The following is a 25494-nucleotide window of genomic DNA, read 5'->3' on the forward strand; positions in this document are numbered from 1 at the left end:
GAGTGACAAACACTTGTATAAATGTTGGAATAAAACATGCTTTTAGAAATATAATCATCTTATATTGAAATATTTATAGATATTACATATCTGGTATGAGGAACTATACTCATTTACAGTTCACCGTTACAAAATTGTACATTATGATATTTGGATTAGAACTTCTCTTCGGGGAGACCGAATTCAGTGTTCTTGGAGTAATGGAAGGAGGATTCTTGGCAAGGGATGGCAGCGAACTCCTCCACACATGTCAGTTTCTCCTGATCGAAGACTCGGCCCTCACCGCACATGAAGCTGTACTGGTGGGTTTCGATGCGGCCATCGGAGAAGAGGTAAGGGTTGCACACATGGAACACGCGGCACTCGTTGCGTTCGTCGGCGTAGTAGCCGTAAGGGCGGTCGGCGCACTGGAAGGACGTGTCGATCTGACCCATGAGGAGAGAAGCTCCTGACGGAAGGTTCAAAGGCTCGAAATCGCCCTCCAAGAACTGAGCACCCTCAGCCTGACGGAAGAGATTCTGTTGGTTGGAGAACTCTTGTCGGCGATCCTGTGCAAAGTCGTTCAACCTGAACTGGGAGTTCTGGTTCTCCTGCTGGAATTTTCTTTGGCTGTCTAGAGAAAATCGGCCCTCCTGATTGCTCTGGAATCCAGTTTGACGGAAGTTTTGCGCTTGGGTGTTTTCTTGGAAGTTATTGTTGAATTGGTTCCCTTGGAAATCCCTCCTCTCTTGCCGGAAGTCTCCTGAGCTTGCCAAAAGGACGGCTGGTGATGAGACTTGTCGAACTTGTTGGAACTGTTGTCCCATCACGAGGGAAATTCCCATCACTGGAAAACATTACAGATTTAATTTTCTCTCTCAACTTAGTTTATATGTAGATGGTCATCCTTATATATGTATAATATGTGTTAATATGTGTGTGCGCATTTGTGTGTGTGTGCATGTGTCTGTCTGTGTGTGTGTGTGTGTGTGTGTGTCTGTGTGTGTGTGTGTGTGTGTGTGTGTGTGTGTGTGTGTGTGTGTGTGTGTGTGTGTGTGTGTGTGTGTGTGTGTGTGTGTGTGTGTGTGTGTGTGTGTGTGTGTGTGTGTGTGTGTGTGTTTGCGTGGAGGTACGCGTGCGTAAGAATGTATGAGTATGTGTGGGTGGGGTGCGCGTTCGTGTGGGTGTGAGCGTTTGTGTGGGTGTGATTGTTTGTGTGGGGGGTGCGTGTTTGTGTGGGTGAGTTCGTTTGTGTGGGTGAGTTCGTTTGTGTGTGTGTGCTTTCTTTAAAGAAATACTGGTAAAATCACATTATATATCATGGAAGAATATTGTAACAGCACCGTGCTGGATTCATGAATGTATATTCTTTAACTACAGTTTAATTAAATTGAGTTCCTCGCCTGACTGTATTCTAACTTATTGAACCAAATCTTAAAGTGAATATGACGTAGACTGTACCTAAGAGAGCGCCTTTCATGATGATAGTTGGTTGCTTGCTGAGGAAGAGCTGTTGCTGCCGACCTGGACTCTGGCTTATATACCACTGGTTTGACTAAGGTAGGTGAAACCTGATATTCTCTTGGCCACTGATTTTACTATTCCTTGTGATCACGCACGGGTCATGACTTTTATTTTGTTTGTTGATTTAATACGCAGGCAGGAGATCTTTCGGTACGTGTCAATATGAGCTACGAAAAGTGAAAATAAAAGAAGCAAAGAAAATAACCAATTGAAAAATAACGTAGAATACTACGTAGGTGCTTTTAATCCTTGAACCTGTAGCTACGTTTCCATTCGCCATCGCTTCCATGGGAGCTCTTTTTTTTTTTTTTTTTTTTTTTTTTCATCGGCTAAGCGATTAGCGAAACAATTTCCATCTTCCATAAGATTAAATCTACATCATGACAGTTTCAAGCCCTTGTTTCTTGTCTCATTGATATTTAGAGGGAAATTGTTTCAATTCCGTGTCTCCAATGTTATTATTATTATTATTATTTTTTCTTTTTTGTATAACTTATCACTGGTATTTGGTATCAATGTGGTTGATCCCCGATGTACCCTTTCGTTACCATTAGTGCCTTTTATTACATTTAGTGACAATGTGGACAAAATGTGGATACCCTGCACTTTGAGATATTGAAGTTCATTTGCCATTTCACCGACCATATGAACAGTTTAAGATCATCCTGCAGAGTCTCGGCGCATTCTCCTGACCTAATTAAGAATCTTATTATAGTGCCATCCGTAAAATTACTAACATCACTATTAATTCACTTGTCCAAGTCGTTTATGTACATAAGGGACCCAAAATCGAGCCCTGGGGTACCCCACTAGAAACATTCCCCCACCTGGATTTTACACCATTTACGGCGACCCGCTCTTTTCGGTCACTGATCCAAGCCCTAATTCATTCTAACACTTTCTTCCTATGCCATGGGCTTTGATTCTATTTAGTAGTCTCTGGTGGGGCACCTTGTCGAACACTGCTATAGTCAAGGTAAATAACATAATAACTATCGTTGTTATCTGACGCCTTACGTACTTTAGTGTAAAATGGTAGAATATTAGTCACGCATGCCTTACCCTTGGAGAAACCATGATGTGTGTCACCAATCAAATTATGTCTCTCGATGTGTTCTCTGAGTCTATTAACTATTATTCATTCAAGCATTTTACCTATAACTGGTGCCAAACTGATTGGCCTGTAGTTGCATATAGACGATTTATCTCCTTTTTTTTTAACAAGAACGTTTGCCTGCTCCCAAGCAATAGGCACAAAACCCAGCGTCTACCGACTTATTAAGTATCTCTGTTAATTGGTCGCAGATTTCAAATTTACACTCTTTAAGCACTCTGGGAAATTTTTGTCTGACTCCGGGGATTTTGTAGATTTAAGTCTTTCAATCTGCTTGACTACTTCTACCTTACTAACGCTGATATTAGTCTACTTCTTTCATCCCCACTGAAAATCGGATCGTAGTCAGGTACCTCATCTAACCTCTCCTTATTAAACACCAAGAGAAAACATTTGTTAAATGCCTCACTCATTTTCTTCGATTCTATCATAACATTTTCGTCATTTTGAATTGGGCCTATCCTTTATTCTTTTTAAGAGAGGAAAAAAGCCCTTTAGGTTGGATCTCGCTTGTTTGATAACCTTAATTTTATATTTATGTTTTGCTGTGCGCGTATTCTTTTTAACCAGTCTTGCTATATCATTATATTTAGATCTAAGGCGTGTTTCTTCGATTTTTATTCATACGTAAAGTCCTCTTTTCATTCCGATCTCATGTTTCAGCCTGTCCGTCATCCATTTGGGAGTATCACTATTCTTCCATATTGACTTGAGGGGAAAAGATTTATCTTGTGCATTTAGAATTAAATCTGTTAGGCTACTATACATTTCATCCAAATTGCTGACTGACTGTTGACCCCACGCCCGAAAGTGACCTGACCCAAGGTACGCATACCCTCCATGACCCTACTCCTGACCGCATTAATGACGTCCGGGCTGACCATGTATTTGACCTCGTCACAGCCCCCTGGGTCGATCCCGTAAGTGATCAAATGTCTTGTATGGTCTCTTATCTTGTCCAGTACTTGAACTTTATTCGTTCTTTTTATTTCTTCCCAAATATCAAATCTTATTTCTTGATGATCGCTAGAACCTAGACCATCTCCCACTTTTTCATTACTCGTTAGGTGCTCTTTACTTGTTAGAAGTCCAGAGTATTCTCTCCCTCGTAGGATTGGTAATCATTTGTTCTAGGAAATTATCCTGATCTACTCAAATTTCCCAGTCAATGTTTCTATAATTAAAATATCCTATGATCACGTTTCTGTACTTCATGAATAAGGGGATCAGTCTGTTCAATGCTGAGGTTACGAGGCCTATATAGGACGCCAATAATAAGTTTCCTATTCTTGCCTATAATCTCCACCCAAATAGATTCCGTACCATCCTCTTCTCTAATCGAATTCTTGATTATACAGTTTATTGTATTTTTAACGAAAAGTGCTACTCATTCCCTACTCCTGCTAACCTTGTCCTTATGAAAAAACTTATATTTTTCTATCTCGATTTCTGGAAGGAAATGTCTATCAGCCATATTGATCCAGGAATCAGTAGTAGTTATAATATCAAATCTTTACGTACGCTTTATCTCGCAGTAAATCAATTTTATTTATTACGCTTCTGCTGGTTTATCCCCCCCTCCACCTGATTTAGCGATTCTTTACACAGTCCCTCACTGAGCTGTTTCTATTGCCTAAACTAAATTCTGATACCACCTCCCCTTGACTCCCATGTAATTTTTCCGAAAAAAAACCTGCAGAATGTCTACTTCTAGCTCAAGGGATTCAGCAAGGACCCGAAATCTTCTGGGCGACAAGTGCACCCCGTCTCTTCTATATAGATGATTCCTATCGTAAAAGCGATCCCAGTTGTCGACAAATGCCCATCCATTGGCCTTACAATGTTTTGCCAGCCTGCAATTCATTGCAGTAGCCCTGGAATGCCACATGCCTGCAACTCTACTCCTCGGAAGGATTTCACATAAAACAGAAACCCCTCCCTTATTCCTAATCATATCTAGCGCATCCCGGAACCGCGCAAACAATTCCTCACTCCCTAACTTACCTATATAATTCCCCCAAGCACTCAAGGAAACTATAGGTTTCACACCTTCCCCGACTATACACTCTTCAATCTTCAAGTGACCGTCGGAGCGGACAGCTTGACAGCTAAGCCCTAGGTGACATTTGGCCCACAGTGATAGATAAATTCCCACGTCATCTCACACTTATCATGTGACCTACCCCCGAGTCTTATGTTGTGACCTTCCCCAAGGCATTCTTTCTATGTATATTATGTCATTTACTCCCTACATCTGTTACATTGAAAATGATAACTGCATTTAGCAAAACGTCTATATACTTTTCCTCTTCAATATTTTCTAATATTTAATGTCAATCTATTATTGTCTTTCCTTTGACCAAAATCAACGTTGTATTTAACATGTCATTACTCGAGGAATGTACATTATCACTTACTTCCCATTTCTCATAATTGGTTTCATTGCAGTTAAAGTCCCCCACAGGACTATATTGTTAATTGCTCAATGATTTATTTTGCTTTTCTCTCTCCTTTCCTTTCTTTTTCTGAATAAGGGAGTTGTGTCCAGTAGTATTTTTCTGTATTCAGCTTCATTCCAACGACTTGTCCTATGCGAATACTGTAGCTGTTCATGGAAGGTTGTTTCCAGCGCGATGGGGTACCCTCACTTCTAAGTTCGAGGCAGGGAAATTAACTCCACCCACACCAAATTTTAGTTATTTTCGAACCTAGGTTGTAATATACTGATTGTGAAATCCGTCTCATTCTTTTATTCACATAATGTGACGAGGAGGGAGGATTGCCGTGTAATTGAAGTAGCCTTGATGTAAATGTACTGCGTCTTGCTGCATTTGCTTAGACCCGGGCATCGGCTAGGAGACAGGGATGTCCTGCATTCCTCCAGGAAGAGGTAAGATGAGAGGGAAACAGGGGTAGTGGGTGGATGAGAGTTGAATGGCTGGGAGCAGTTGCGTGCCTTGACTACCTACCTCTCTTATAAAGGGGTAGAAGACCTTTGTGTATATTTATAGAGAGTAAATCCCTTCACGTTCTAGTAACCTTGGGAGTGACAAACACTTGTATAAATGTTGGAATAAAACATGCTTTTAGAAATATAATCATCTTATATTGAAATATTTATAGATATTACATATCTGGTATGAGGAACTATACTCATTTACAGTTCACCGTTACAAAATTGTACATTATGATATTTGGATTAGAACTTCTCTTCGGGGAGACCGAATTCAGCGTTCTTGGAGTAATGGAAGGAGGATTCTTGACAAGGGATGGCAGCGAACTCCTCCACACATGTCAGTTTCTCCTGATCGAAGACTCGGCCCTCACCGCACATGAAGCTGTACTGGTGGGTTTCGATGCGGCCATCGGAGAAGAGGTAAGGGTTGCACACGTGGAACACGCGGCAGTCGTTGCGTTCGTCGGCGTAGTAGCCGTAAGGGCGGTCGGCGCACTGGAAGGACGTGTCGATCTGACCCATGAGGAGAGAAGCTCCTGACGGAAGGTTCAAAGGCTCGAAATCGCCCTCCAAGAACTGAGCACCCTCAGCCTGACGGAAGAGATTCTGTTGGTTGGAGAACTCTTGTCGGCGATCCTGTGCAAAGTCGTTGGACCTGAACTGGGTGTTCTGGTTGTCCTGCTGGAATTGTCTTTGGCTGTCTAGAGAAAATCGGCCCTCCTGGTTGCTCTGGAATCCAGTTTGACGGAAGTTTTGCACTTGATTGTTTTCTTGGAAGTTATTGTTGAATTGGTTCCCTTGGAAATCCCTCCTCCCTTCCCGGAAGTCTCCTGAGCTTGCCAAAAGGACGGCTGGTGATGAGACTTGTCGAACTTGTTGGAACTGTTGTCCCATCACGAGGGAGATTCCCATCACTGGAAAATATTACAGATTTAATTTTCTCTCTCAACTTAGTTTATATGTAGATGGTCATCCTTATATATGTATTATATGTGTTAATATGTGTGTGCGCATTTGTATGTGTGTGTGTGTGTGTTTGCAGATTTGTGTGTGTGTGTGTGTGTGTGTGTGTGTGTGTGTGTGTGTGTGTGTGTGTGTGTGTGTGTGTGTGTGTGTGTGTGTGTGTGTGTGTGTGTGTGTGTGTGTGTGTGTGTGTGCGTGTGTGTGTGTTTTTGTGCGTGGAGGTACGCGTGCGTAAGAACGTATGAGTATGTGTGGGTGGGGTGCGCGTTCGTGTGGGTGTGAGCGTATGTGTGGGTGTGATTGTTTGTGTGGGGGGGGTGCGTGTTTGTGTGGGTGAGTTCGTTTGTGTGGGTGTGCTTTCTTTAAAGAAATACTGGTAAAATCACATTATATATCATGGAAGAATATTGTAACAGCACCGTGCTGGATTCATGAATGTATATTCTTTAACTACAGTTTAATTAAATTGAGTTCCTCGCCTGACTGTATTCTAACTTATTGAACCAAATCTTAAAGTGAATATGACGTAGACTGTACCTAAGAGAGCGCCTTTCATGATGACAGTTGGTTGCTTGCTGAAGAAGAGCTGTTGCTGCCGACCTGGACTCTGGCTTATATACCACTGGTTTGACTAAGGCAGGTGAAACCTGATATTCTCTTGGCCACTGATTTTACTATTCCTTGTGATCACGCACGGGTCATGACTTTTATTTTGTTTGTTGATTTAATACGCAGGCAGGAGATCTTTCGGTACGTGTCAATATGAGCTACGAAAAGTGAAAATAAAAGAAGCAAAGAAAATAACCAATTGAAAAATAACGTAGAATACTACGTAGGTGCTTTTAATCCTTGAACCTGTAGCTACGTTTCCATTCGCGATCGCTTCCATGGGAGCTCTATTTTTTTTTTTTTTTTTTTTTTCATCGGCTAAGCGATTATCGAAACAATTTCCATCTTCCATAAGATTAAATCTACATCATGACAGTTTCAAGCCCTTATTTCTTCTCTCATTGATATTTAGAGGGAAATTGTTTCAATTCCGTGTCTCCAATGTTATTATTATTTTTTTTTTTTGTATAACTTATCACTGGTATTTGGTATCAATGGGGTTGATCCCCGATGTACCCTTTCGTTACCATTAGTGCCTTTTATTACATTTAGTGACAATGTGGACAAAATGTGGATACCCTGCACTTTGAGATATTGAAGTTCATTTGCCATTTCACCGACCATATGAACAGTTTAAGATCATCCTGCAGAGTCTCGGCGCATTCTCCTGACCTAATTAGGAATCTTATTATAGTGCCATCCGTAAAATTACTAACATCACTATTAATCCACTTGTCCAAGTCGTTTATGTACATAATGGACAATAAGGGACCCAAAATCGAGCCCTGGGGGACCCCACTAGAAACATTCCCCCACCTGGATTTTACACCATTTACGGCGACCCGCTCTTTTCGGTCACTGATCCAAGCCCTAATTCATTCTAACACTTTCTTCCTATGCCATGGGCTTTGATTCTATTTAGTAGTCTCTGGTGGGGCACCTTGTCGAACACTTTGCTAAAGTCAAGGTAAATAACATAATAACTATCGTTGTTATCTGACGCCTTACGTACTTTAGTGTAAAATGGTAGAATATTAGTCACGCATGCCTTACCCTTGGAGAAACCATGATGTGTGTCACCAATCAAATTATGTCTCGATGTGTTCTCTGAGTCTATTAACTATTATTGATTCAAGCATTTTACCTATAACTGGTGCCAAACTGATTGGCCTGTAGTTACATATAGACGATTTATCTCCTTTTTTTTAACAAGAACGTTTGCCTGCTCCCAAGCAATAGGCACAAAACCCAGCGTCTACCGACTTATTAAGTATCTCTGTTAATTGGTCGCAGATTTCAAATTTACACTCTTTAAGCACTCTGGGAAATTTTTGTCTGACTCCGGGGATTTTGTAGATTTAAGTCTTTCAATCTGCTTGACTACTTCTACCTTACTAACGCTGATATTAGTCTACTTCTTTCATCCCCACTGAAAATCGGATCGTAGTCAGGTACCTCATCTAACCTCTCCTTATTAAACACAGAGAGAAAACATTTGTTAAATGCCTCACTCATTTTCTTTGATTCTATCATAACATTTTCGTCATTTTGAATTGGGCCTATCCTTTATTTTTTTAAGAGAGGAAAAAAGCCCTTTAGGTTGGATCTCGCTTGTCTGGCAACCTTAATTTTATATTTATGTTTTGCTGTGCGCTTATTCTTTTTAACCAGTCTTGCTATATCATTATATTTAGATCTAAGGCGTGTTTCTTCGTTTTTTATTCATACGTAAAGTCCTCTTTTCATTCCGATCTCATGTTTTAGCCTGTCCGTCATCCATTTGGGAGTATCACTATTCTTCCGTATTGACTTGAGGGGAATAGATTTATCTTGTGCATTTAGAATTAAATCTGTTAGGTTACTATACATTTCATCCAAATTGCTGACCGACTGTTGACCCCACGCCCGAGAGTGACATGACCCAAGGTACGCATACCCTCCATGACCCTACTCCTGACCGCATTAATGACGTCCGGGCTGACTATGTATTTGACCTCGTCACAGCCCCCTGGGTCGATCCCGTAAGTGATCAAATGTCTTGTATGGTCTCTTATCTTGTCCGGTACTTGAACTTTATTCGTTCTTTTTAATTCTTCCCAAATATCAAATCTTATTTCTTGATGATCGCTAGAACCTAGACCATCTCCCACTTTTTCATTACTCGTTAGGTGCTCTTTACTTGTTAGAAGTCCAGAGTATTCTCTCCCTCGTTGGATTGGTAATCATTTGTTCTCGGAAATTATCCTGATCTACTCAAATTTCCCAGTCAATGTTTCTATAATTAAAATATCCTATGATCACAATTTTGTACTTCATGAATAAGGGGATCAGTCTGTTCAATGCTGAGGTTAGGAGGTCTATATAGGACGCCAATAATAAATTTCCTATTCTTGCCTATAATCTCCACCCAAATAGATTCCGTACCATCCTCTTCCCTAATCGAATTCTTGATGATACAGTTTATTGTATTTTTAACGAAAACTGCTACTCTTTCCCTACTCCTGCTAACCTTGTCCATATGAAAAAACTTATATATTTCTATCTCGATTTCTGGTAGGAAATGTCTATCAGCCATATTGATCCAGGAATCAGTAGTAGTTATAATATCAAATCTTTACGCACGCTTTATCTCGTAGTAAATCAATTTTATTTATTACGCTTCTGCTGGTTTATCCCCCCCCTCCACCTGATTTAGCGATTCTTTACACAGTCCCTCACTGAGCTGTTTCTATTGCCTAAACTAAATTCTGATACCCCCCCCCCCTTGACTCCCATGTAATTTACCCGAAAAAACCCTGCAGAATGTCTACTTCTCGCTCAAGGGATTCAGCAAGGACCCGAAATCTTCTGGGCGACACGTGCACCCCGTCTCTTCTATATAGATGATTCCTATCGTAAAAGCGATCCTAGTTGTCGACAAATGCCCATCCATTGGCCTTACAATGTTTTGCCAGCCTGCAATTCATTGCAGTAGCCCTGGAATGCCACATGCCTCCAACTCTACTCCTCAGAAGGATTTCACATAAAACAGAAACCCCTCCCTTATTCCTAATCTTATCTAGCGCATCCCGGAACCGCGCAAACAATTCCTCACTCCCTAACTTACCTATATCATTCCCCCAAGCACTCAAGGAAACTATAGGTTTCACACCTTCCCCGACTATACGCTCTTCAATCTTCAAGTGTCTGTCGGAGCGGACAGCTTGACAGCTAAACCCTAGGTGACATTTGGCCCACAGTGATAGACAAATTCCCACGTCATCTCACACTTATCATGTGACCTACCCCCGAGTCTTATGTTATGACCTTCCCCAAGGCTTTCTTTCTATGTATATTATGTCATTTACTCCCTACATCTGTTACATTGAAAATGATAATTGCATTTACCAAAACGTCTATATACTTTTCCTCTTCAATATTTTCTAATATTTACTGTCAATCTATTATTGTCTTTCCTTTGACCAAAAATAAACGTTGTATTTAACATGTCATTACTCGAGGAATGTACATTATCACTTGCTTCCCATTTCTCCTAATTGGTTTCATTGCAGTTAAAGTCCCCCACAGGACTATATTGTTAATTGCTCTATGATTTATTTTGCTTTTCTCTCTCCTTTCCTTTCTTTTTCTGAATAAGGGAGTTGTGTCCAGCAGCATTTCTCTACATTCAGCTTCATTTCAACGACTTGTCTTATGCGAATACTGTAGCTGTGCATGGAAGGTTGTTTCCAGCGCGATGGGGTACCCTCACTTCTAAGTTCAACCCAGGGAATTTAACTCCACCCACACCAAATTTTAGTTATTTTCGAATCTAGGTTGTAATATGCTGATTGTGAAATCCGTCTCATTTTTTTTTTTCATATAATGTGACGAGGAGGGAGGGTTGCCGTTTAATTGAAGCAGCCCTGATGTAGATGTGTTGCGTCTTGCTGCATTTGCTTTGACCCGGGCATCGGCTAGGAAACAGGAATGTCCTGCATTCCTCCAGGAAGAGGTAAGATGAGAGGGAAACAGGGGTAGTGGGTGGATGAGAGTTGAATGGCTGGGAGCAGTTGCGTACCTTGACTACCTACCTCTCTTATAAAGGGGTAGAAGACCTTTGTGTATATATATAGATAGTAAATCTCTTCACGTTCTAGTGACCTTGGGAGTGACAAACACTTGTATAAATGTTGGAATAAAACATGCTTTTAGAAATGTAATCATCTTGTATTGAAATATTTGTAGATTTTACATATCTGGTATGAGGAACTATACTCATTTACAGTTCAACGTTACAAAATTGTACATTATGATATTTGGATTAGAACTTCTCTTCGGGGAGCCCGAATTCAGCGTTCTTGGAGTAATGGAAGGAGGATTCTTGGCAAGGGATTGCAGCGAACTCCCCCACACATGTCAACTTCTCCTGGTCGAAGACTCGGCCCTCTCCGCACATGAAGCTGTACTGGTGAGTTTCGATGCGGCCGTCGGAGAAGAGGTAAGGGTTGCACACGTGGAACACGCGGCACTCGTTGCGTTCGTCGGCGTAGTAGCCGTAGGGGCGGTCGGCGCACTGGAAGGACGTGTCGATGCTGCCCATGAGGAGAGAAGCTCCTGAGGGAAGGTTCAGAGGCTCGAAATCACCCTCCAAGAACTGAGCACCCTCAGCCTGACGGAAGAGGTTCTGCTGGTTGGAGAACTCTTGTCGGCGATCTTGTGCAAAGTCGTTCAACCTGAACTGGGAGTTCTGGTTCTCCTGCTGGGATTGTCTTTGGCTGTCTAGAGAAAATCGGCTCTCCTGATTATTCTGGAATCCAGTTTGACGGAAGTTTTGCGCTTGGGTGTTTTCTTGGAAGTTATTGTTGAATTGGTTCCCTTGGAAATCCCTCCTTCCTTGTCGGAAGTCTCCTGAGTTTGCCAAAAGGACGGCTGGTGATGAGACTTGTCGGACTTGTTGGAACTGTTGTCCCATCACGAGGGAAATTCCCATCACTGGAAAACATTACAGATTTAATTTTCTTTCCCAACTTAGTTTATATGTATATGCTCATCCTTATGTGCGTATATGAATACGTGTTAATACGTGTGTGCAAATTTGTTTGCGTGTGTGTGTGTGTGTGTGTGTGTGTGTGTGTGTGTGTGTGTGTGTGTGTGTGTGTGTGTGTGTGTGTGTGTGTGTGTGTATGTGTGTTTGTGTGCGTGTGTGTGCTGCTAAGTTGTTGCATACATAACTACTCACAAAACCATAGTGAAGTTACCAAATGGGCTAAAGAATTAAATTATATTATAAAATACCTATAAAAGAAAATAATAAAAGTTATTATAACCACTAGGGAAATATTTTCATATATTCACGCTAGATTTTCGTTCCATTTGTTGTCATTAGTGAATATGATGCAGCCCTTACAAAAGAGAGCGGCCCTCATGTTGATCGTTTGTTGGCTGTCCAAGAGGAACTGTTGCTGTCGAGGAGAGCTCTGGGCTATATACCACCGCTGCCAACGAGGTGGGTGACACCCGATACGGTGTTGCTTTTATCATCCTTTATATTTGCAGACGAATCTAATGTTTTCCTTTAAAAAAAAGTGTAGATTTGATACCAATGTAAGCGTATTTCCCATATATATATATATATATATATATATATATATATATATATATGTGTGTGTGTGTGTGTGTGTGTGTGTGTGTGTGTGTGTGTGTGTGTGTGTGTGTGTGTGTGTGTGTGTGTGTAAATGTGTATGTATGTGTTCTTTTTTATTTATTTGTTTTATGAAGAGTTATACCTAGCAACATTTCTTTATATTCAGATTCATTCCAAGCTCTTGTCATGGTGGGAGTTGGGGAAGGTGGGGGAGCATACGCTAACATGAGGTCTCTCCTATTTACTTATTCAGTTGTTTAGTTCTAATTTTCAGACTGATTGGTTCAGAATTGCTTTCACTCAGATTTGCTTCTTCCAACATAATGTCATTTCTCATAACAACCATGACCACATCATCTATTTTATTTTCTCTGTCTCTTCTGCCGGCGGTCTCTCTCTTATTCCCTGGATTTTTATAGAAAATAAAAGATAAACAAAAAATTGGGGAATTTGAGCTCTATTATACACAAAGTATCAAGCTCGTTTACCTTCAATCATTCATTTGTAACCTGGCTGTTAAGAAGCCATTTATATTAGTATAGGCTACTTTTAGTTTTCTTGGTCATTTCTGTGCAATATTATCTTTTCGTCGATTTCAAAGCCATTTCTTTTGGATAACTCTCCTGAAAAAAAAAAAAAATTCTTCCGTCCTCATTTTATTGTTGTGATTGGCTTTCTTTACAAGTTCCCGTGTCTTAGCATGCCTATCTTTAGTTGCATCTCTCCTAAACCAAATGTTCTTAATTTCGTCTTCTGCTAGCTTTCAAGATTTGCTGATTACTTTATTTGATACAGCTTGCAACTTAGATTTTATTTTCATTAAATACAAGCCAATTCTTTCCACTTGACCTAGCCTAGACAAGTCATCAATCTGATCAGCTACATATGGGTCTTTCTTATGATAATGGATGCAATTTCCTTAGTCTTTAGTGTAAGAGGCCGGTAGATAGAGGTAGACATTTAGGTAGATCGAGGGGCAGGTGAAACGATATGTAAATTTTATATTCGGTTGTTATGATACAATGGCCGATTGCAAGTTGCATAGTTGCAGATTTGCATAATTGCAGAGTTACCGTCTTATATTTGTAAATATAGATTAGGATATCGAGAGGTGCTGATGTGACTGAATGTAAACATAGAGCTCGTTCTGGGTGGAGGAGGAGAAAAATTATTGGTGCATGGAGGTAAAGTCACGCCCTAAAAGGGTGGCACTTATTTGTAACGTTCAAAGTTATTGGATGAATTAAATAGTGACGTCGGAGCAGAAGTGGCTTGGTGGATGTAAGAGGATCCCTGGCGGGAGTCCCTTGGTGTAACTTGAAGAACCAAGTGTATTATTTAGAAGAAAATAAGACGAGAAAACTATACCTCCATTTTAATTCAACCCATCAAGAAACTTTAACTCTGATTATAGAAGATTTGGTGGAAACATACTTAAGAGAAGGAGAAGGCATGGGGCCTACGGAATAATAACACAAGTGACTAAGTGTTAGTGGCAGCAAAGCTAACATTAGCAACGCTTGTTCCTGGAGTTCCTTCCATGAAGTGTCATCCCGCTAGCCAAGATTAGGATAAACGTTGTATTATTAACTTCATGAGTGACAAAAGATTTAATTTTTAATAACCTTTAGCTCTTTCATCTAGTGTAACTTTATTTTCCTTATCAACTTCATGAGTGACAAAATATTTCATTTTTAATAACCTTCACTGTTCCTTCCTCTAGTGTAACATGTTTTTTTTTTGTTTTTTTTTTATCAATTTCATGAGTGACAAAAGATTTCATTCTTTAATAGCCTTTACTGTTCTTTCTTCTAGTGTAATTTTTTTCCTTTAATGTTCTATTATCTGTAAAATTTGTTTTATTATTTTCTTAGCCAGATTACAAACCTTCTTGTACCTTGAACAGTTCACTGATCAAATCTTCATTTGCCTTTGCCCTGGCCTCCCTTTTTTTTTTTTTTTTTTATCTATAACTCATCATCCCAGTCCCATGAAATGGGAAGTTAGAAACCACTAGTAGGGCAAGCCCTGTCAGTTGTGGTAAGCCGCATTTTTCATTTTATTTTTTATTTCTTTATTTTATTTCTTTATTGTTATTTTTTCTTCTTTTCTTCTTTCTTTTTTTTTCTTTTTTTCTTTTTCTAGGGGTGGGGGGGCTACGTTTGCGTCGCCTCCCCGCCTGGCCAGGGCTGTCGGGAACCAACTCGGTAAAGTCCGCATAGGGTCCCGGGAATCGAATTCACGACAACCTGTTTATGAGTTCGAAACTGTATCCACTGGGCTACCACACGGTCCTTTTTTATGGTATCAATTGTCAATTTTTACTTTTCCTTTTTAATTTAATATATTTTTGCTTTCTGCGCTTTTTTTTTTCTTGTTCAGTTTTTCTCTCTAGTTCATGAAATTTTGACTTAAGGAAGTAAAGTAATATTCTCAGTCGTCTCAACTCAATTGTGAATTGAATTACCTCCAGTGTTAAGTAATTGTGACCTTAGAAGATATCCACTTCTTTCTTTTTTATCTTTTTTTTTTCTTTTCTTTTGTTCTATTTTATCTTATGCATCATCCTTATCAATTTCCTCATGTTATGACTTACCTTTATTTGTGGAAAACCTTTGGTGTAAAAAGCAACATTTTGCCATGTAAACAGTTTTGAATGAACAATTTTTATTCATATTCTTTCTGAGTGACGTCGGAGGAAAAAATGTAATAATTATTTTCTCACAGACTTTTTCGCAAAGGTGAAGCCAAATTCATACATCAGCAGTAACCCTGAACAGAGGTACCCCCACCCCACCCCCACCCGGTGTACTCAATTGAAATTTTATCCACTAAGGCCTTTAGCAAAATTAAATTGCGATGGGTCGATTGTCGAGTCCAACCTGTTTAACCTCTCATGTGTGTATGTTTGAGTGTGTGTGTGTGTGTGTGTGTGTGTGTGTGTGTGTGTGTGTGTGTGTGTGTGTGTGTGTGTGTGTGTGTGTGTGCGTGTGCGTGCGTGTGTGTGTGTGTGTGTGTGCGTGCGTGTGCGTGCGTGTGTATGTGTTCAATTTTCAATAAGGAACAAACTGAAACGATTAAGTAGGTGCTATCCTCATGGAGTGACGCTATGGCTGCTTTAGAATGTTGTTTGGTCGACAAACAGGTTGTTGCTGTTTTCAGGGCAATGAAATGTATACGTTTAGTTCCTGGGAAATGGTACTCACGGATGATTCCTTATATTGTAGCGCTGCCTGTATGATCCTTTAGTTTCATGATGAAACCAGAGTTTTATCAGCAAATATAGATTTCTAATAAGATAATGAAATATGGATTGTTAATATTCTGGAAATGTTCAGTTTAACCGGTAAAATATATCAAGTAGTATAGTTGACATTCGCGTAAATGAGAGCAAAAATTTAACCATTTCGTAGACTAAGCGATGATTTACTTTGTGCGTGCGCATACTTGAGTAATTCTATTTACATATTGTATAGTGTTGGAGCTATACACATGGAGTCCCGTCACTATACAGTACCCCGATATGTCAAATTTTGCCTTAAACTAATTCATGTGATTTTTCGGCGACAAGTAATTCCTAAATACGATTCTTAAACCCTTTTCTCCTTCGCCACTGTGATTACTTCATCTCCACATTTCCATGACGTTCTGATTTTGCTTTGACCCATTTTCGATTTTTTACACTTCGATGCACTGAATTTCAGCTTCCACTTCTGGCTCCATTCATATATTCTAAGGTCTTCCAGTAGAAATATATAATCTTTTTCAGTTTCACTCTTCATGACTTTAGCATTATCAACAAATTTGTTTCCGTAGTTTTCCATTCCCTTCTTTATGTCATTGGTCTACACCAAGAGTATCATTGATGCCAGTACAGAGCCCTGTGGTACTCCACTATTCACCTTTCTCCAATCGAATATTCTATCCTTCACCATTGTTTATATGCACCTATCCGAGTAAATATTTCATCCATCCTAGTATATCTTTGATTCTTCCACCGTTCTTCAATTTCTACATCAATCCTTTGTGGCTTTGTCGAAAGCCTTTTCTAGACCCAAGCATATACAATCTATCCAATCATCTCTTTCGTCCACCCCATCAACCAATCTCGAATAAAGACTGAACAGATTGATTATACAAGACGTTTCTGCATCCGAACTGATTGCAAAACAAGATTCCCTTGTCCTCTAAGTAATTCATCTGCTTATGATTTTAACACAGATATCGTGCTGGTCGTGGACACTTATGTGTACTTTAGCGATTCCATTGTAATCCTTCTCTTGTAAAGTGGTACCACATTGACTAATTTCCAGTCCAGCGATACCCTTCCCTCTTTCTGGGAACACCCTGCATTCCTTCAGTATCCAATTTAAGATCTCATCTGACCGCGAGGTCCTTCTCACTTCTAAACTCACGAAAAGTTTATTCACTTGTTGTTCTCCCATATAATATTGTTTGCTGCATCTTCATCTAATTTTCCCCTCTCTCCCTCAAAATCCTCCTTCTTGGTAAATAGTGACTAGAAGATATAATAATTGTTTGTTTTGTTTTCTCTCTCTCTCCCTCCCTTCTTCTCTCTCTCTCTCTCTCTCTCTCTCTCTCTCTCTCTCTCTCTCTCTCTCTCTCTCTCTCTCTCTCTCTCTCTCTCTCTCTCTCTCTCTCTTCAACTCTTAGCTTGAGCATACCTTTTCTACTGTATGGAGCTTAACACCCTAAGGAAAATGTGCACCATGTCGGCAATCCAGGTGTTACTCGGCACTGCATCCTCTCCAAGTTCCTCTTTTTGTTTGTTTGTTTTTTTAACCTTATAATCATTTGCGTTTGTATAATACTGTCTGCCTTTTTCCTCAGCAATTCATTCACTGTAGATATTCTTAAAATTGTAGGATTCGCCTTTCTTATCTCATAGATCATTTTATCGAATGTAATGTCCCGTTCCATAATTCTAGTTTCCCTTTTCTAATTAACATTACTTCACTTTCCATTCTATCCCACTTCCTCTCCACAAGGTGTGTCTTACATAAACACCACCGCACGGACTCAAACAAAGCCCGTGGGAGTGACACTTCACTCCCAAATTAGAAAAATAAATAAATAAATAAATGAAGAAATCCCACTTAACCTTCCCAACCCCACCCCACCCCTAACTTACCGCCGCAGCCAATGTTATGTCTCATTGTCTTGCCTCGCTATCAGAATTCCAGAGCGGAGAATTAGTCTTTTCATAATAATGACCAGCAACCGTGCGTGTGTGTCTGTGTATTCACTTGGTCTTTGGATCACGTGTTGGACTCGTGATCGACAGCTATTTCCCTCCTGGAAGAGAGCTCAGAGCTCGTAGGTCCGATCTATGGGTAATGCTATGACCTTGCACACACACACACACACACACCCAACTCCCCGCCCACGAGAGTCAGAGTAACGACCCGAGGCACAGCGATACCGAAATAATTTCGGCCCTGGGCAGGATTCGAACTGGTTACTGGGAGCACTTCTGCTTCCCAGTTCAGCGCTCTACCAACTGTGCCACCGAGTCGGTGTGTGTGTGTGTGTGTGTGTGTGTGTGTGTGTGTGTGTGTGTGTGTGTGTGTGTGTGTGTGTGTGTGTGTGTGTGTGTGTGTGTTTGTGTGGGGGGGTGCGTGTGTGTGTGTGTGTGTGTGTGTGTGTGTGTGTGTGTGTGTGTGTGTGTGTGTGTGTGTGTGTGTGTGTGTGTGTGTGTGTGTAGGTGTGTGTGTGTGTAGGTGTGTGTGTGTGTGTAGGTGTGTGTGTGTGTGTGTGTGTGTGTGTGTGTGTGTGTGTGTGTGTGTGTGTGTGTGTGTGTGTGTGTGTGTGTGTGTGTGCGTGCGCGCGAATAACGATCCTGAAAATTTAATTAACTTTGTATTTGAGTGCATGTGTCAGTGTAGTAAATATCAATTTTACCTTGCTTCAGGTCATGTGTATATTGGTATAACTTGTTTCTGTCCCTTTCCATTTGCAGTTCTTGTTCCGCCTGAGCGTAGTAACAAGGTGCGAAACAAGAAGGGACTTTATTATGAAACCCTTGAATAAACCAGTTATTCACGGTTGCAAGGGCGCCGATGTTTGCTACGCTGGCAGCTCTACTAATGTGATCACTTTCACTGCCGTCAAGTTTTTACGGACCAGATTATCGACTTAGCTGAATAAAATATTTTAGCGTTGTTTCGAGATAATATCTTTTGATTTTTTTTTTTTTTTTTTTATCTCCTTTTGCCTCTTATAAAGTGGGCGGTTCGGATTTGTTTTTTCTGAATCTCACAAAATTATTCGTTTTAACATCAGGAGTTCACTTTCCAGTTTAATTAAAGGCTATATTAGAATTTAGCGAAAAATTTTACGCTTCCATGAGAGCCATGGTTGATTTTGACCCACAGTAAGCAACATCAGATTCCAGTAGAAAATAGTGCTTAGAGACCGATCATCTTAAATCAAAAACTAAAGTCAAGGATCAGCTGACAATTCTAACACAACTTAGTGACTAACCCCAGTAAGGCAAGACACAATGGATTCTCAAAGAGAGCTCAGCGACCAGAAGAAGCTTCTCCATCAGTTCCAAGTCGACGCTATCTTGGAGCCTCTCAACATTTTTGGTGGTGGAACCTGCTTCTTCATGGCGCAGATCGACGTGTCCTTCTCGCGTGTCGATCGTCCTACAGCTTCGACGCAGAACAGGGCGACGACTGCGCCGTGACTCCCACGTTTACAACAACTCTCGCCTCTTTGACAAAAGATACATCGAGTGTCGCTCGTGCAGCTTCATATGAATGTAACGTTCCATGTTTAACTAGAGTCAGATGGCTTGCGTGAACTAGAACGAGGCCATTTCTTGCCAGGATTCTTGTGTCTACCACTCCAGAAACGAATAATCTTATTTGTTCTGAGTATGGAAGGATATGTGGGTCAAAAACTGGGCTCCGCAGTCACCTCCGTTGGCATCAGCGACCAAAACCCTCAGCATCACCACCCAACTTCACTCTCCACTATCTCACCAACGGACCGCCCTGAGCATGTGTGTGTGTGTGTGTGTGTGTGTGTGTGTGTGTGTGTGTGTGTGTGTGTGTGTGTGTGTGTGTGTGTGTGTGTGTGTGTGTGTGTGTGTGTGCGTGTGTGTGTGTGTGTGTGTGTGTGTGTGTGTGTGTGTGTGTGCGTGTGTGTGTGTGTGTGCGTGTGTGTGTGTGCGCGCGCGCATGTGTGTGTTTGTGTCTTAAACTTATCTCCAACGCACAACCACTCCCCTTGTATATCTTAATACCGTATATTTCCTCACATTTTTTATGTTCTCCGCTCACTTGTCTTCCCGAATTCATCCACTAGGTCCCTTACATATTCCTATGACCTAGTCACAAGCGCAGTGTCATCAGCAAACAACAACTGGCTCACCTTCTACTTCACTCTCATCTCCAGCCTCCTAACCTCCTGTAATACCCCATTTATATACACGTTGAACAACCATAGTCACATTAATCAACCCTGGCGCAGTCCTACCTTCACTTCAAACCACTCTCTTCCTTCAGTTCCTACCTTAACACAGTTCAACTACTCACATTAAAACTTTTGACAGCCCTCAACACCCTCCCCCTCCCCCAATCCCATAATATACCTGCAATACCTACTACAATGCCTACCTGTCGACCCTGTCATATGCCTTCTCCAGATGCATTAGAGCCCAGTAACATCCTTTCTTTTTGCCAAATACTTATCGCATGCTAAGAAAATATTATCTACTCATCCTCTTTCTTTCCTCAACCCACACTATTTTACACCAATTACTCCCTCTTATCTCCTAATACTTTCAGTTAACACCGTCTCATATGTATTACCAACTACACTTAACAGACTGATCACTAAAACTACAACTATACATTTATATTTGTCGACTTTTCATTTGTAAAGTGGAATCATACAAGCATTCCTTCAGTAAACTGGCACTTTTATTCTATCTTACGAACCCGTCAATATAAACCTGTTTATCGTTGTGTGTGTGGAATTTGTGGGATTTGTGTGTGTGTGTGTGTGTGTGTGTGTGTGTGTGTGTGTGTGTGTGTGTGTGTGTGTGTGTGTGTGTGTGTGTGTGTGTGTGTGTGTGTGTGTGTGTGTGTGTGTGTGTGTGTATGTGTGTGTGTACTCTACACGTCTATACTGTGCTTGTAAGTACCCAGAAATTCACAAGTTAACCTCTACAGTGTACATAATTCAAAAAGCGTAAATCTTTTGGTGTCTTTTTCAGTAGCAACAAATAGATATGACCATGATTGCCAGTGTGTTTAAACATAGTGTAAGGGGTCGAATTTACTACACTTTAGAATGTATGTTTATAGGCACCTGATATAGAACCTTAAAATGATATAATGGATGCCAAATGATAGATTTTCCTTAATTTCACAAATTACATGATCACGCTTTCAAAACAAAAAAGTCAACATTTTTAATAGTCCTTGGCCTTGAGTGACCTTGGAACCTTTTTTGATTTTAAGAAATCTCTAGTTATAACCCAATACCTTATATTCACATTTCCTCTAAGGAAAGAAAATATTTTCAAGCTAAAATTGTAGTGCAAAAATTTATATAGACGGAGAAAAATCATGTGATTCTTTGCCCTCCCATTTTAGACTCAGATTCATATATCTCCACAAGGACCAGCAAGTGAAAAGGCAATGATTTTCAAGATACTTTATTTCCCCTTCAACCCTACAGAAGTCTATTTTCCAATAAGCCTTTACCAAAGAGACAGATATTTAGATCTTCTCCTCGGGGAGTCCGAACTCTTCGTTCTTGGAGTAGTGGAAAGAAGATTCTTGACAAGGGTTGGCCGCATTTCGTTCCACGCAAGTCATCTGCTTCTGGTCGAAGACGGTGTACTCGTTGCACATGAAGCTGTACTGCTGGGTTTCGACGCGGCCGTCGTTGAAGAGGTAAGGGTTGCACACGTGGAAGACGCGGCAGTCGTTGCGTTCGTCGGCGTAGTAGCCATAGGGGCGGTCGGCGCACGAGAAGGAAGTGTCGATCTGGCCCATCAGAAGGGAAGCTCCTGAAGGAAGATTGAGGGGTTCGAAGACGCCGTCGGTCGGGAAAGAGTCTTCAGACTGACGGAAGAACTGGTTTTGGTTGATGAACTGTGCGTCCTGACGGGTCTGTTGGGACCTTTCTTCTTGGGTTCGGCCACTGAAGACGGTCACTCTTGCCTGTCTTGGCTGATTCTCGATACCTACGTTTTGCCTGAAGGAGGCAGGTTGTCTGGACTCAGCGTTACCAAAGCTCTGTACTCCAGAGTTCTGTTCAAAGTTGTTAAACTGATTTTGTGAGTCGAAGTTAAAGTCTTGACTCTGCTGGAAGAGTCGCTCTTGGTTCCGAGTCCTAGCATTGGAAGCGAGAAGAACAGAGGGGGAGACTGGCTGGCGAATCTGCTGCTGCTGCTGCTGCTGCTGGAGCCGCTGTCCCGAAACAAGGACGAAGCCCAGAACTGAAAAAGGTCAGGTCGTTTTTTTTTTTTAAAGAAAGCAACTCAAAATTTGCATAAGAAAATTACCGCTTTCAGTAATTCTGTGTATAATAAAAAATATTGCAATCCCGTATTTTTTCATCTTCACACTCGTGAATCCTAGAAATGGATAACTTAAGCTAGATTTAAGTTGAATGCTGCTTTTGTCATTTCCGTCATTCTTTGAAACATGTGTTAGTAGCGCAATAATTTGAAATGCTTAATTACAAGAAATCATGCAGTCGTACAATCACTGCTTAACAAGAAGCCCTGCCTTAAGCTAAACAAGACAGTCTAGCGCCTTAACAAAAGCTGTCAATACATCATCGTAGGAAAGGGCTAAATTAAATCACCTCACACTCCCTCAGCATAAGGTCCTGTCCTGGAGCGAATTGATCTGACAACCACCAGAATACAATCAATATAGTCGTCATCAAATCAAATTAAGCAGAACATAGAATGTTTAGAACAAAGGACACTGAATTGTCTAATTTCTCAGATAGGAAAAACCAACGACAATATATATCTGTTTACATGACTCAATACGTACCGAAAATTGCAACTCTCATGTTTGTAGAAGCGCAGCTGACGAGAAACTGACGACAGAGGAAGGTGGACTGACATTTTATACCATCCACCTATGGTGTAATCGTTACTGAAACTTGATATAGTGCGTGTAGGGCCTCGTGCAAAATGAAAAAAAAAACGACGAAGTATGGATCACATCAAGCTACCATAGGTCTTCATTCTACCGCTTCTACATATTCCGGTTTCTATAGCTTTGCCGATGATGACGCAATTTACAGGTCTGGCTCTTGCTAAGGCAGAACGGTTTTATCCGGATGAAGTTGGTACCCAATACTTGAGCCGTTAATAACATTAAGATCATAGAATATATATTTTGTTTCTCTTGAAAAATCCAACTCAAATCCACAGGACAATTTGAGCCATTTTTTTTACTTTTATTTTTACTCAGAAAAAACACCTGCACATAAACAAACGCTAATACACACACACATACACACACACGTGATCGCAGGAACAGATAAACGCAAGCCTATGCACCAGCATACACGCACACATACATATATATGTATATGTACATATATAAGTGTATATATATATATATATATATATATATATATATATATATATATGTAATGTTTTTGTATAAGCACATGGCTAAGTACAAGTATATGCATAGGTGTATATATATATATATATATATATAGAGAGAGAGAGAGAGAGAGAGAGAGAGAGAGAGAGAGAGAGAGAGAGAGAGAGAGAGAGAGAAAGAGAGAGACATTCGCTAGTGACAGCGATATTAATCTGATCATTTTTATGACAATCGCATGTAGGACTCGAACCTACTGCTCAGCCATCGGTAAGATAATGGTACAGTGCCTTATCCCTCTCAGCCACTGAGGCTTCAAAGGTGTTGTAACCCGGAATCTTTCTGATTCCCGAGGATAGGATAGATCACTAATCTGCGACCCCAATCCCTGTTTTACACAAGACTCGAGCCCACTCGTGGGAGAGGGTAAGGACCGGAACAAATTCCTTCCACGCTTCGCCATTGTTTTGTGTGTGCAAAAGTCTTGATTTTTATTGCGTATCTTTTTATATTCTGTATGCTTCTGACCTAGGGCAGTGGACAGGATTCAGGGATGACCCGTCATCCAGGAGGTGCCAAGATAAGAGGGAGGGAGGAGGGAGGAGGGGAGTGGAATATATAGGAAATGGAATGGATGGGAGTGGTTTCTATGCCTTTTTCTTTTTGGCTAGACCCCATGTAGGGGGAAAAAGCCTTTGGTATATGTATGTATTTTTTCCTGTATTTTTTGTGTCCGTTATAATCTTCGTGTTTCTTATAAGTCATGGAAGTTTGATTCGTTCCTCCTCCCATATCAAAAATTTACTTTGCGAAAGCTTGATGTCTTACGAAAAAAGTTAATCACTCCCTTTTTTGCCCTTGTATTTAACAAGATATCTACATCTATGTATGTATTTATATTGCATGTCTAGGTAAAGGCAATTCAGAATACGTGTCGACTGAAGTTATGGCATTTTTTACTTTAAAAGTATTTTTCTCAGTCTTGTTAGCGATGTTACGATCATCATAACTCAGGATTCTTAGTAGATATCCAAAATCCAAAATCTCACGAAACGCCTTTCTTCCTTACTTGGCCTTCCTCAGATGTAAACAGAGCTTGATTTATGGACTCTAGCGGAGTACCCGGCTACATATATGTATCTTTCTGACGGGACTTCAACCCTACTGCACGGGGGTAACATTGTAGAAAATCAAACAACATAATAAAAATTCTCAAAACAAGAAAGTGTATTGCAACCATATTCCCCTACAGAAACCTAAAGTATGATATTACAGAACTGGTTTTATATAGTCTTTGTTGGTCGAGGTCCTTCACAACTTGAGGGTAACTGGTTTTCTTTAACCACGTGTAGGAACAAGTCATGCGATTGGAAGTAAATTAATAGAAAATCGAATAAATGTAGGAATGTGTGCGTATCGATGTCAACGGAGTACAAACGTATTTGTTGTAGAAGATGAATCTATTCAAAACATTTCCACTTTGGTTCCAAAAACAAAAGCAACATACTCGTACGTTACACAAGTATAGAGTTGTATAAAATACAACCCCTTTGGACCCAAAAGAGAGATTATAAAAGAACGATCAAATACATCTGAAAGGTGACACTGCAGACATTTAGATTTTCGCACGTATCCATATCACTCGCTCACCAATCCCTTTACCGCAAAACTCAGGAAACCCACGCCACACACTGTTACTGTGAAGACGACTTAATGCCTTCTCCCCCCCGGCCACCCCCGGCCACAAAGCAAAACCTAATGGAAGACTCGTCCAACTCCCCATTATTTCTTTCTACTCATCCTCATTGCCGGTCCTCTTTTGCAACTCCAGATGTGAACTGCGGAAATCTAGTTGGCGTTCGAGGTCACCCCAAAGTCCGAAAAAGAAGCGTATTGGTGTACCTCAAGGACCTGACCATCCAGTAAAACGTCTTGTATCATTACAGGAAGTGGCCGACGAATTGTTGGGTTAGGTTTGCGCTCTCGAAGATGGAACAAGATTGCCTTCACTGGAATGTAGTAGGAATTTGATAGTACAAGTGAAGATATTGTAAATGCTTTTCGGCATGGAAGATATTTTTGTATCTCGGTGACAAAGCAGAACCAAGGA

General features: G+C 40.7%; 3 protein-coding genes across 3 annotated transcripts; all 3 read right to left on the minus strand.

Moving 5' to 3' along the window:
- Nucleotides 1-96: 96 nt before the first annotated feature.
- LOC143021433 (uncharacterized) lies at nt 97-1475 on the minus strand. Its single transcript, XM_076178892.1, has 2 exons — nt 1441-1475; nt 97-826 (listed from the first exon to the last, which is right to left on the minus strand). The coding sequence occupies exons 1-2, from the start codon at nt 1457-1459 to the stop codon at nt 156-158; spliced, it is 690 nt and encodes a 229-aa protein (XP_076035007.1). The 5' UTR covers nt 1460-1475; the 3' UTR covers nt 97-155.
- Nucleotides 1476-5701: 4226 nt separating this feature from the next.
- On the minus strand, nt 5702-7120 carry LOC143021370 (uncharacterized). Its single transcript, XM_076178805.1, has 2 exons — nt 7074-7120; nt 5702-6487 (listed from the first exon to the last, which is right to left on the minus strand). The coding sequence occupies exons 1-2, from the start codon at nt 7090-7092 to the stop codon at nt 5817-5819; spliced, it is 690 nt and encodes a 229-aa protein (XP_076034920.1). The 5' UTR covers nt 7093-7120; the 3' UTR covers nt 5702-5816.
- A 4219-nt stretch (nt 7121-11339) lies between these two features.
- LOC143021371 (uncharacterized) lies at nt 11340-12609 on the minus strand. The gene is made up of 2 exons (XM_076178806.1): nt 12535-12609; nt 11340-12119 (listed from the first exon to the last, which is right to left on the minus strand). Exons 1-2 carry the CDS (start codon nt 12551-12553, stop codon nt 11449-11451), a joined length of 690 nt encoding a protein of 229 aa, XP_076034921.1. The 5' UTR covers nt 12554-12609; the 3' UTR covers nt 11340-11448.
- Between the last annotated feature and the right edge of the window lie 12885 nt (nt 12610-25494).

This window comes from Oratosquilla oratoria, chromosome 42, assembly GCF_046742065.1.
Source record: "Oratosquilla oratoria isolate Oo_2021 chromosome 42, ASM4674206v1, whole genome shotgun sequence".
NCBI classification, from domain to species: domain Eukaryota; kingdom Metazoa; phylum Arthropoda; class Malacostraca; order Stomatopoda; family Squillidae; genus Oratosquilla; species Oratosquilla oratoria.